A 13,024-nucleotide genomic window follows, 5' to 3' on the forward strand; every position below is an offset into this window, starting at 1 on the left:
AGAAACTGCTGGAACTCCAGCTTATAAATTTTGATAGTGTTGCTGTCCTCCTGGGCCTGGCTATTTCCACCGTCCTCCTTGTCCTTCTGCTTCTGAGCACCAGACTTGCTCTTCCTCCTGGAAATACACAATATAATATAAATGTTTGTTTATACCAAAAATGATTACTTTCATCCAATGAGCATCCTGTGTCTGTCGACACAAACACACACAGTTACACACACACACACACACACACACACACACGCACACACACACACACAGACACACACACGTTAGAAAATATCCAGTTTCATTTCTTGACCAGACAACTTCCCTGACCTCGGTTTAAGCAGAGTTCCAAACCAGCCTTTCCCCAAATTACCTTATGCAAATACGCTGATCAGCCAACCACTGGGCCAATGCAGTAGCAGAATGACTAAAACATACTGACACATATTGAAATGTCAGAAGTCAGACGAGCTGCATTTTCTCATCTGTAAATTGCGATGGGGGCCTACTTTATTTACTTTACTTTGAACAGGCCCAGCACATTCAGTTAATTAGAAAGTACAAATGAAATGTATGCATCAAAAATTCCAATTTCAGGCTTGACTTTACCTGGAAGATTAATTCTGTGGGGGGTTAGCATTTCCCCACACCAGATCAGTGGATAGTAGAGGGATTCACAACTCATCGCTCAAATGCACGCGATGCAAAGATATCTGCATGGCCAGGCTGATGAGCTAAACCTGCTGAAATGATTTCATTTAAATGAAAAAGATCGGAAATTCTCTGGGTGTTGGAATCAGGGGGGAGTGGTACGCTAATGAGCTGGAACTGGTGAAGAGATATTGAATACTCTGCACACTTCTTTAAGGCCATCTACATCACTCACCTTAATCAAGTACAACAATCAAGGTCTTAGCAGATAACTTGGAGCTGAAATTCAGGGGGTTTGTGTAAAGTTCACTTCTACAGGAACAATGCATATGCAATGACACCTGCACCTGATGTGCTATAGTGTGAACACACATATAGATAGATGCCATACTAACGCACAAACAGACACACACACACACACAAACTGATCAAAGAAATTATCTTTGATCAGTTTTTGTTCAAAAAAAGGCAAAGCCATGCACGAAGTGCTGGTGGCCTGGTTAAGACACATTCTCACCGTGATTTGAGCATGTTGGTGATGTCAGGTGAAGTGACAGTTACAGCCTGAGGATGCCCACCCTGTTGCCCGTTCCGCACCACCCTCAGTCGCACTGGCACATGATCTTGGGGCCTCCTGCTGGACCTGTCTGTAAGCGGGGGGGCACAGGGAACCAGAGCACCCTCCAGAGGCCAGGTCAGGTCCTGCAGGTCACAGGAAACAAGCGCATCACATTTCAACAACTCCACAATGCTCTTGCTTTTCAGGAAAATACAGGCTCAAAATTAAAATAAAACAGGTACACTGTAAAATGCTGTACCCTCTAAAATACAATTTTAATTTGAAATCTACACTAAAATTTAGCATTAAAAGACTGAAAACTAAAGGCACTTACATGAAGAAAAGCTGAAGACAGGATTATAAGTATTCCAACTGAGAGACTCAATGCAATGACAACATACCGATGTCTGGTTGTAGCATGATAATTTGTGACATGATTACACTGCATAGGAATCCGAAAGCACATTTCTAGGATTGATGAAACTGTTTATTAGATGACTCCATTAAAGTTTAGCACCTGCTTTGGCAAAACACTGGGATGTAGGACATCTTCATTAATTCAAAACATCTTGTAAACACTGTGATTGTTTTGAACAGAAGAATGATTCTCCTCATTAGCCTTCTGCAGTTATACATCCCGAGCCTCATCCGTTTCACACTAACAGAAGAATATGCTGCGCTTGTAAATAACATGGATTGATTGTGACAGCACATGCATGTTATTACAGAAAGACTCAACGAGAAGCAGTGGGCTGCATCCTTTCCAGCCTGGCTGGTAACAGGACTGGGATGGTATTATTTACAGATGTTTCCTCCTTTTCACCTCACCATTTCAAGTACAATATTGAGGTGCTTTGAGGGCATTGTTTTTTTTTTACCAGGCAGCTACACAAAGGTGTGGGTCACTGGAAAACGTGCCTCTAGACCGTGAAGCATCTGTGAGAGGGATATTGGGCTGTTCTCTGAACATTATTATTGCTGTTTTGCATTAGTAATTCATACTGTTAAACCCTGGATATCAATGACCCTTAGCTGGTCATTTCTAAACATTTGCCATGTCAAACAACTATTGCTTGCGTTATTTGTCTTTGGATAAAGCCCTGAGCACACAATGACGATACTGTCTGTGAGCAGGGGCGTGCAATGCTAGAAGTTGTTAGTAATTTGATGCATAATTAAAATCTGAGATGACACCAATGTTTTGAAGTGGAGCAAAGACAGTGAAGTAAACCTGGTTGAGCTTCCCATCAGGTAACGTGGGCCACATGTAGGTGAGCTTGTTCCACAGTGGGTTCTCCACCTTGGAGTGCTTCCACTGTCCCATTCTGCTGATCCCCTCATGTCTGATTGCCCATCTGTAACAGAGGAACCAACAAATAGGAACCCTCTATTACCTACAGGATCACATTGCACTTTGATGTTTTAGGACTGACATTCAATAGGAAATAACACACTAACAATACAGTACATGGACACAGCTCCCATTTTCTACATTCTGTCCTTCCTTACTGAGATTCATGTTTGTATTATTGTATTATTGTTGTGTGTGTGTGTGTGTGTGTGTGTGTATATATATATATATATATATATATATACAATAATTTGTATATAGTTTATATATCTATATATATAGAACATGCAACTGCTGTGTGGCAGGGCAGTTTCCCTTATTCTTTTATTCTTTTCTGCAAATGGCTGTGACAGGAACGTGAATGTTTTCATTTAAAGACATATGCAAGTACAACATGACAGAGACAATGCATTATATTGCAAGGTGCATATAGCAATTCCTTCAGTCCTGAACTCCCCGTCACTGCAACTTAGATGTCTGATCATGTGACAGAGGAGAGGTACACAGTTGGGGTGTGGGGTTGACCCTGGGGCTGGCATGCTGCACGGCGAGAGACGGTGGGAGACAGGCCCTGTAGCCCCCTCATCACCACGGGAACCTCAGACCCCATCACTGGCTGCTCATTTGACTGACAGTGACAGGCACCGGCCCCCTGGGGCTACAGGGGGAGGGGCAGCTCTCTCTCGTTCTTTACACGACACATTCAGATCGAGCAGATTCTCGCCTTCCTTGCAAATGGCAACAGAAAACAGCATCCATCAGCTCCGCGGCCCACCCCATCGATTACCACTGTGGAGAGAAAGGCAGGCTGGGCCGCGGAGTGATCACCCTGTGATGGCTGCTTGCTGTATATAGGTCAGTTGCAGGGAAAGTGATGCCTGTGCTGGTGGTGTCTTGAAGTTGTCCACCAGGTGGAGATAGAACTCCACAGAATATGCTTACCTCTGTCCCTGTAGCACACTGTAAGCCCTGGCTCTTTTATGTTTAGGGACAGCGAGCATCAGAACACATCCTGGTCATCCAAATCTTTTTCTTGACACCCTAAGAGGCATACAGCTGCACAGTATGTCTGTGTTTCAGGGCTACATTTGAGAACAGGCTGAATGTTTCTTAATCAGGGCACTCCAAAACCACCTGCCCTGTACCTACCTGTACTGTAGGTGCTCAGACTCTACACACTGTACTGACAGCCTGCATTTCATAGGCAAGTCACTGCTGGATCCTGTTGTAAGCCCCAATCCACACAACAGTTGTAAATAAGTAGAGTAAATACAAATAAATATTTAAATAAATAGTTTAAGTGTCACTTAAATACCTTCTGACAGAGCAGTCAAAATGGTTTGAAAATTACTATAATACCAATGCTGTAAAAATTACCTATTATTATTAATGTCATTAATCTAATTGTTTTCCCATAATTTTTTCCTGTTATTATTATTATTTCACCAAGTTAGCCCACAAGTCTTGACAAGTCTACCCATGACTTTTTAAATTATACTGGTCACAGACAGTCAGACAAAAAGACAGACAAACAGACATAGGTCTATACCAACTGGTGGCAGAAGTAAGAAAGTGACTGTTAAGCAAATATATGCAAACTCACTTGGGATATATTTTGACTTTACAACCAGGACTAGACTACAAAAGGGTAGAAAAAGTAATCTCAAAATCATTCCCACTGAAAAACCCCTGGATCACTGAAACCTCTATCACATTCCTACTTGTCCTTACCACTCTAATTATAAGGATGCTACTGGTGTGAGTCTGGGTCACTGGGCTAGCACAGGGCATGGGTGACCTGGACTTATTCTGACCAAGCCATCCAATTGGGATCAGTTGTTTTTGATCTGCTTCCCATGACTGTTGCTAAGTCAACACTGCAAGGGTTCAAGTTATCAATTGGGAAATAATTTAAAACTCTCTGAAAGAACACCCCACATGGCTCATGTTGAAGGTAAATGTGAGATCTGAAGTATATGGTCACCCCTGACGATGTGATGAATAAAAGGTAATCTCCACTTCCTGTCACCTGAGGACTCATTCCTCTGTGGCAACTGTCTGCGTATCCACAGGCGATGCATGGGCCTGAATTAAACTTTCAGAAGAGAATGTGTGAATAATTAAAGGAAACCAGAGCCACTGGAGGTAAGATGGGGAAAAACAGAGTTGACAGAGAGGGGACTTGTTGACCAGAGAATGGATTCCACAAGCATACATGTGTATAGTCTGTATCTGATCTATGAATCAAAATTACACAATGTCCTCTTTTGCTCTTCATACACTCCATATTGTAATTTTGAGCCTAAACAGAAAAGAGGCATTTACATTTTCACATTTTTCATAGATAAATCAATGTGCACATGCATCAAAACAATTCAGTATATGTGACATGGCATTTCATCCTGATAAGCATTAACAATTCTTGGTGCTGAGGAGTACCGCTTAAACCAAATATTTCTAACCACTCTTTAACATTAGAGTCATGAAATAGTTTGACATAATTGTTTTGTTTGCCCCCTCCATCCCTCTGCCCACCCCAGTACGTTTTCTTGTTTCATCTTGAAATAGCTTTTAAATTACAGCCCTCACGTTTGTTGTGTGACCAAAACAATTATAAAAGTCTGAAGAATTGGGTAATTAAAAGGTAATTTCTGCTCATTAGATCATAGGGTTTTTTTCTGAAAGGAGCGGGCCCTCTCTGCCTGCTCTGTGTTTACCTCCTCGCCGGCGTTTTGCGGGCGTAGCGGCCCCATCAAGGCTGACATTTAAATGAGCCTGTGTTCAACACAAATGCAATCACAGGTCCGCAGCCGACGGGGCCCCATGCTGAGATGATTGGTGCTGAGCGCCAGCCCCCGGTCTCCCCCGAATGGGAGGCAGGGAGAGATGGGAGCAGGCTGCCCCCATTTCCATTTCGGCGCCGTGATTAACTTTTATGCAAAGGAGGGCTCTGATCCCGCTCCTGTCTCACCTGCATCATGTGGATCATCAAAGACAAATTGAGCGTTGAAAAAAAGAGCACCCCCCACCCCCCTTCATTTAAAACACCCTACAGCTGTGCCTCCTAACAAAAAGAACAGGCCATGAACTTTTCTCCCCCGGCAACTTGAACAGAGAGGGAGAGGGGGATGGACAGAGGAAGAGACAGAGAGGGGGAGTAAGAAGCTATTAAATGGCTGCGAATGACAGTGTTGAGAGAATTCATTTACAGAGGCAATACTGCACACAAGTGCATTTTCTGCCCGTCTTCTAGGATCTGTAAAACAGGAGGTTCACCATACATGCAGGAGCAATACGGAGAAAAGTCCTGAAATATGGCCCAAAGTAATGCAACTCTTCACAATCATGTTAAATAGTAATAGTGTGATTGATAAGCATTACTTTCCATGTCAAACAGACAATTGCATTTCATCCCAAAGCCTTGCAGTCTCCTTAAGCATCTGCCCCCAACCCTGTGTGCTCCATCTGAGCTGCCCCTGCCACCCTCACCCCCAAGCACCAGACTCTGTGAGGATATTAACCTTCCCAAAACAGACCACTTTTTACCATTTTATTATTTTCTAATTAAATAGCAACAATAATAATACCCTGTGCCACAACACAAAAGGAATTTTTGTAAAACAATAAGAGATGAGATGTCAAAAAAAAGCATTACCAGCAAGTTCCTCTAAGCACAAAAATACCAGTATAAAAATTAAGATTCACATCACATTCTGTAATGTTAGATTCAGAACAAACCTCTTTTATTGCTACTACTTTGCATTCTCAAAATGTGTCTAATGGGTCTGAATACTGTTGAAATTCCACTCTCCAGCAGCACATACAGTTCGTGGACCCACAGAAAGATGCAGTGTAATGTATGTGTAATTGAATAAAAACTACTCTGAGGGTTTATCTAAAATTATAAAACCATTTAGGGTGACTAAGCTTTGAATGGTTTTGACTTAAATGGTAAATTAAAGCTTGCTTAAACATACAAAAGCAGAGAAATAGAAAACAGAAAAATTTGAAAAATGAATCCATTATGCTGGTGGACACAGCGGTGCTGTATATTGCCTCTAGAGTGATTTTACTGGCAAAAATCAATTAAATGTTTTACTTCTAAATTAACATTATACAAATTATTAACAGTCATCAACCAAAAACTGATGCTCTGTCTTTGAGAGAATGATACAGAGAAAAGGATAGAGAGGTCAGAGTGAGTCATGGTTCACAGACAATCCCTCTGGTGGTGTAACCTTGAACTGCAAACACAGTAGTGTTTTGCTTGTCATTAAAGGGTACTATGTGATAACCCAGAAAATATCAACCTGCTTCATCTGAATCATAAAATAAAGCCAAAAATCAATACCGGTAATGCAGTATATAAAGCCAGCATGCAGAGGCAAAGTGTTACACAGTTACACACTGTTATAACAGTGTTACACAATTTACAGATTTTGTACAGAAACTGCTGTAGTTCCTGTAATGTAACAGGCTGTGCCATTCACATACAAACATAATTTATATATATATATTTATATATATATTCTAGAGAATTTATTTTTGCCCAGTCCATGTATTGAAAATATGTGAATTATTGACATGTTGGTATTGCAATATATTTCTGATTTGAATGAATACACTTTAAATATATCTGCAAAATATTATTGGGCTGAACAACACCTTTCTCTGCATATTGCAACACATAAATGAGGTATGAGATAATATATGCTAAACACTAAACTGACGTCCAACAAACTTATCCCTAATACAGTATTCATCATTCAGAAGGGAAAAATCTACCTCCCTGAAATACATATGGCTACTACTATCATGGCCACTCCTACCATTACAAGTATACCGTGGGGAGATCATGTGCAGAATGGAGCTTTCTGCTGCTTTGCTACATGGCTGTTTTTTCCTTTCTCTCTCTCTCTCTCTCTCTCTCTGGTTCTCACACACACACACACACACACACACACACACACACACACCCTGACACACACATAGCCATCAGGGCACGTTAACAAGTCCCCACACTCTCATTCCTCTCTCAAGTGAAAAAACTCCTGTCCGTGTGCATTAAGCCCATCGCCTCCTCTCTGCTGGGGCTAATTACAGCCATGGATGAGGCCAGGCTGGCCTGTGGGCCCTAGAGCCACTGCCACACCGTGCTCAGCAAGCAGGTAGCGGCCCGGACCCAAATGCCATCTGACAGGGCGGCGGATCCCGTCACCTGGGGTTAGGCGGCTGGACCTGCCGCTCCGGTGGTCACGGGACAAGATGGAGAAACCTCCAACAGATTGTTTCTGACACAAGACATATCGTCCCGACAGGGCCTGCGTGAGCGAGACCATGCGCTCTCACACTGCTGTGTCTCACTCTTGTGATGACCATGCGTGTGCAGTGTGTGTGTGTCTGCGTGTGTGTGTGTGTGTATGTGTGTGTGTGTGTGTATGTAGAGCACATATCGAGGCTGACAGCTCCAGTGTGTTACCACTTTAGAAAGTGCCTAAATATTGCAACCCCCCCCCCCAGAGATGGAGGTGTCAGGATGGTGTCTGGGCCATGACAGCGAAGCTCACCGGGGGACTGGAGAGCAGGACAGAGATGTCACTGTGACATAGGGGGGCACCAGCTACTGTCCAAAAACAGAGCGCAGTCCCGCTTGACCTGTCTACACAAATGCTGGATCAGAGTGCCAGTGTGTCATGGGAGGGACAGTGTGCACAGATAATCTGAATAAATAATGGGAACAAATTCAGCAACAGGCGGAGGGCCGCAGGTTCCAATCCCAGGTGGAACCCTGCCTCTGTGCCTGTGAGAAATGTACTTCACCTAAATTGCTCCAGGAAAACAGCAGCTACAGAAATGTGTGACAGAATCTAAAATGGCAAGCAATGGATGAGGATGCCTGCAGAAAATAAATAAGAGAAGACACAGTTTCGACCACCAAAAAACAATGACCAGATTGGCCTATTTTGATTACAGGAAAACTTCACATATGGTCACATGAATGAACGTGCACAAAGCGCATATCCAAAGTACCCTCTATAGTAGATGAAGAATTTAATTCGTATTTATTCAAAGATTCTGATTTAAACCTATCCAATATAGCCATCACGCTCTTGCATGCATTTGACCATTGCATTCAAAGAATGATTTTATTAATTCTATTTATAGAATTCTATTCCTTTGAGAAACTGCCGTGACCACCCACACGCTGTTCATTGGGTTGGCATAGGTCGTTCCATTAACAAAATACAAAAAAAATGTATGTAAAGCAAAAATGGCTGCATTTTCTTATAACATTAACTCAAAGAATTAACTTGTGTCATTTGTTCAAGCTAGCATCCTCCAGAGTGGAGAGCCTGACACACAGACAGAGAGACTGAAGACGGTCAGTGTCCGGAGGGACTGCAGCTGTCTGTGAGATTCAGATGTCAGTGCCAAAGCAAAAATAACAACATTTATAAACTCTGCTGGATCATTTCACTAATTTGAAAGGGTTATTCAAATTGGCCACATGCAGGCCAGTTCCCTGTTTGCCTGTGATCAAATTCAGCATACAGTGCCACCAAACGTTTTATATGCAGCCAACGTGGCTCAATGGTGTGTAATCGAAAACCCTGTGGATTCTATATCGCAAAGATTATGCACAACATTTTTTTCTGGTAATTTCACAGGAACAAGCTATGTGAAAAATCCTTGAAGATACCCAAAATCCCAACCATGGCAGCAGTGATGAGGCCACGAGTAAAGGAGAGCCCCCTCTTTGTGTACTCTCTCAGGTTCTCCATGCTTGCTCTGAATAAGAGCCACGTGCAGATTTTCGGTATAGTCTCAGCATGATGGCCAGGCCATCTCTCTTGTCAGAAACCTGCTGTAATGTGCCAGTGCATTGAGAGGAATGAAACTGAATTTTCAAACTGTTAACAAAACATATTGTATTAGAGGTACTTTAACTTTACAGTGAAGATTATTCTAAGTGGTATCATTATTATTCCTACAACAATAATCATATTAGAACAACAAGAATAACAATAACAGCATTACCTACTACATGTATGTAGTATTATAAACATTATTATTATTGCTACCATTAATAATACATGGTACATGTCTAGTAGGTATTATTAATAGTAACATTATTTCATAATGATATGCCTAATTTAAATAGATAAAAAAATCATATTTGGTCTTTATCATATTGCAGATGCAAATTCATAACCCTGAACTGAGTCTGATTCTGTGTCTGTGCTAACAGAGGAACAGTGCTCATTAACATGGCCAGGTTGGGGTGCAGTATAGCCTGGCTTTTAAAGGAGAGGACCCAGTGTTTACTGTCAAGAAGGAGACTCTAATGGAGGCCACTGTGTCGCCCAGGAGACGGAGGTTAGCGAACAGCCTGCTTTGTGTTGTTTATTTACATGAATACTTAACACTTAAAAGCTGAATGCCTTCTTAATGGAATAACACTGGCACTAATTGCAGTGCACCAAAACAAGATGCCACTGAAAAGAACTTTTTTTCTTTTAAACATCACCAGGTGATGCCTCCCACTCCAGTCACTCTCAAACAGCACTTATGAGTGGAGACAATTAGGAAGACATTAGAAGCTCAGGGCAGCCCCTGAGAAACTTTTTCAGTTAGCCTCAAAGCTGAATTAGTTGATTTATCAGTAAATGGTACGTTCAGTATGTACTTTTTAATTATCAGCTGCGTGGGCTGTGTGGGCTGTGTAGGTTGAAATATTTCAAAAGAAATGTGAAAATGAAAAAAATGAAAAAAGGGAAAAATAAATCTTCTGACATATTAAATATTGTCATAATTATAATTTCAGAGTAATTTTAAATTTGCTCTTAATGGCCTCTGGAAAAACAAAGTTTTCTGTTATCATTTATTTTTCAGTTTGTTAAAACAGATGATGAATTTTGTATTTTAATAAACAAGACAGTATTGCATATTGTACTATTATGATGAGAAAAAATCCTCAATAATTAGCTTTGGAAAATGAACACACTTTGTTTTCTCCCATAATGCAACAGATGGCCTCTGTAATGAAAGCCTGCTCATTGAAGCTTTAAAAATTCATTGCTAAATAAAATAAACACAACTAGCATTTTTAGTCTTGATTACTATTTGATACAGGAATGTCAACCGCATTAATGTTTTGAGAGACAACTTAATGAACACTAATAATTAACTGGACAGCTCCATTATTTTTAATAGTATATGCTACATGAATATTATGCATGAATAGGTCATGTCTGTATAGTAGGCGATGCCTTAATGATGCTGATTGGTGTCAGACTATTCTCGTAGCTTGAATCCCGCTGCTAAACCCTATGCATCTTAACTGGATGTTGCTAATTTTAAAAGGACTTCTGGTAAAATCTAGTACAGAATCTCAGTACTAATGTTGTCCAGGGTGGACAGTGTATAGTATGCCTGTGCATTACGATCATTCATTACATTAATTAAAATTAATTCAACAAAAATCAGGGACAGCATACTGTCAAGGATGTGAGCAAAATTGCAGCACTCTGTAATGTGTGGTTGGTTTACACCCACCAAAAAAAATCTAAAATTACCTTGAACTTTGTCAGGGGATGTTGTGAGCTGTACCAAACATAAAAACTAGCTCCCAATTGTAATTAAACATATTTGTTGCATGTTTGCAACAAATTTGCTGCAACCTAATTTTTGCATTTATTGATGCATCTGTTGAATACATACTGCATCTGAGCATCCACATTAGGAACAAAACCAGTGACAGAGAAGCAGTACTGGTTGAGACAAGCTCTTCAAGGCTGAGACTGGAGATCAGTTGTCCTACAAAGACGTGCACCTGTCTGAGATGCCAAACTCATCCTACAGGCATCAAGCAGATCATCTCTGATAAATTATTCTCCCCCCTTCTCCCCAATAAGCTTCATTTGCTACCTTTGGAGATGTGACAGAAACACCATTAGAGAGACAGTGACATTACTTAAAAGAAAGGGCATCACACAGTTGGGTGATGGAAATTAAGCAGCTCTCTCTCATATGCATTCAAAATGGAGCTATACCACTGTGACGGAAATGTGCATCAAATCCAGGCTGCTGAGGCTATTACAACTCGACTGACGTTGGGGGGATGAGAGTGTCTCTGTGATACTATGATGTGTGTGGGGGGGGGGTTTGGGAAAGGCGTGACAGATCTCCATTCCCAGCCTTGAGAAGCACCCCTCCTCCCTCGGAGAGTGTGGCACTCAGGACCCCAGCTGGGCCGCATTTGGAAAATGCCACTGAGCATGGCGTGCTTGCTTCACTTGGCTCGGCCGCGGCCAGGCGAGGCACCACCGGGAATAGTGTGCGTGAGGGTGCTGGCGAGACCCATCTCTCTCTAACCCCTCCACCACACACACAACACAGGTACACACACAACCTCCCCCTCTTTGCGGATGTGCGGCCCAGTGCCAGTGCTACTCAAGGAGAAAATGGCCCCCACTGATCAATCCTACAGATGCGGATGTGGACACGAGGGGGTGGGGTTGCCTGACATCTGTCCACGGCTCCCGCGATTGACATTCTGAGCCCTGCTCAAAGAGACCTGTCAGGGTCTGGGGAACTCCAGCGCCAGCCTTTTTTTCGGACGTTTGACTTTTCTCATGTGGCTGCACTGTGGCCTGTTTACGGAGGTTACAGGGACAAGCGGCATGGTTGGAGCACAGGGTGGGTCGGCAGTAATTAGTAAGCCTGCATGTGGCCGCGGGACCCCTGGTGGTCAGAGCACAGTAGTGACACTGGGAGGCAGGAGGCTGGGAGTGTTGCTGCAGAGCATTGCTGGGCCCCCGGCACACAACAGCTCCCTTAATTACAAATTGCTCTGAGCCACCAGAGTACCTTTCAATGGTCTTCCAGCATTCAGTGCTAATTTAACTGGTTCGTCCCTTTAAAATAACTCTGCAGTTTCAGCGCTTCAGTAATGCAGTGGCACTGTGGTACTACAATTATGCTGAATATGTCTTTGGATGTTCTGAGAGAGATGGGAACATTTAGCATATATATATGTACATATATATACCAATGAGCCAAAACATTATGACCAAAATTAGGGAATTTGAACCCTTCATCATGTTCCTCAAACCATTCCCGAACAATGTGTGCAGTGTGGCAGGGTGCATTATCCTGCTGAAAGAGGTCATTGCCATCAGGGAATACCATTGCCATGAAGGGGTGTACCTGGTCTGCAACGATGTTTAGGTAGGTGGGATGTGTCAAACTGACATCCACGTGAATGGCCAAACCCAGGGTTTCCCAGCAGAACATTGCCCAGAGCATCACATTCCCTTCACCGGCTTGTGGTCTTCCCACAGTGCATCCTGGTGCCATCAATTCCCCAGGTAAATGGTGCACACGTACATGGCCGACCACGTGATCTAAAGAAAACGGGACCAGGTGACCCCCAGGGGACAGGGGTCATCATGGGCACTCTGACTGATCTG

General features: G+C 42.5%; 1 protein-coding gene across 1 annotated transcript in view; it reads right to left on the bottom strand.

Moving 5' to 3' along the window:
* LOC118781640 (doublecortin domain-containing protein 1-like) overlaps positions 1 to 13,024 on the bottom strand; it is an 85,252-nt gene that overhangs the window by 13,872 nt on the left and 58,356 nt on the right. Inside the window, exons 21-22 of the mRNA XM_036534650.1 lie at positions 2,433 to 2,556; positions 1,160 to 1,344 (exon numbers count right to left, since the gene is read on the bottom strand). Coding sequence (XP_036390543.1) covers positions 1,160 to 1,344; positions 2,433 to 2,556 — 309 coding nt within the window. The remainder of the gene's footprint in view (positions 1 to 1,159; positions 1,345 to 2,432; positions 2,557 to 13,024) is intronic.

Source organism: Megalops cyprinoides, chromosome 8 (genome assembly GCF_013368585.1).
Source record: "Megalops cyprinoides isolate fMegCyp1 chromosome 8, fMegCyp1.pri, whole genome shotgun sequence".
Taxonomy (NCBI): domain Eukaryota; kingdom Metazoa; phylum Chordata; class Actinopteri; order Elopiformes; family Megalopidae; genus Megalops; species Megalops cyprinoides.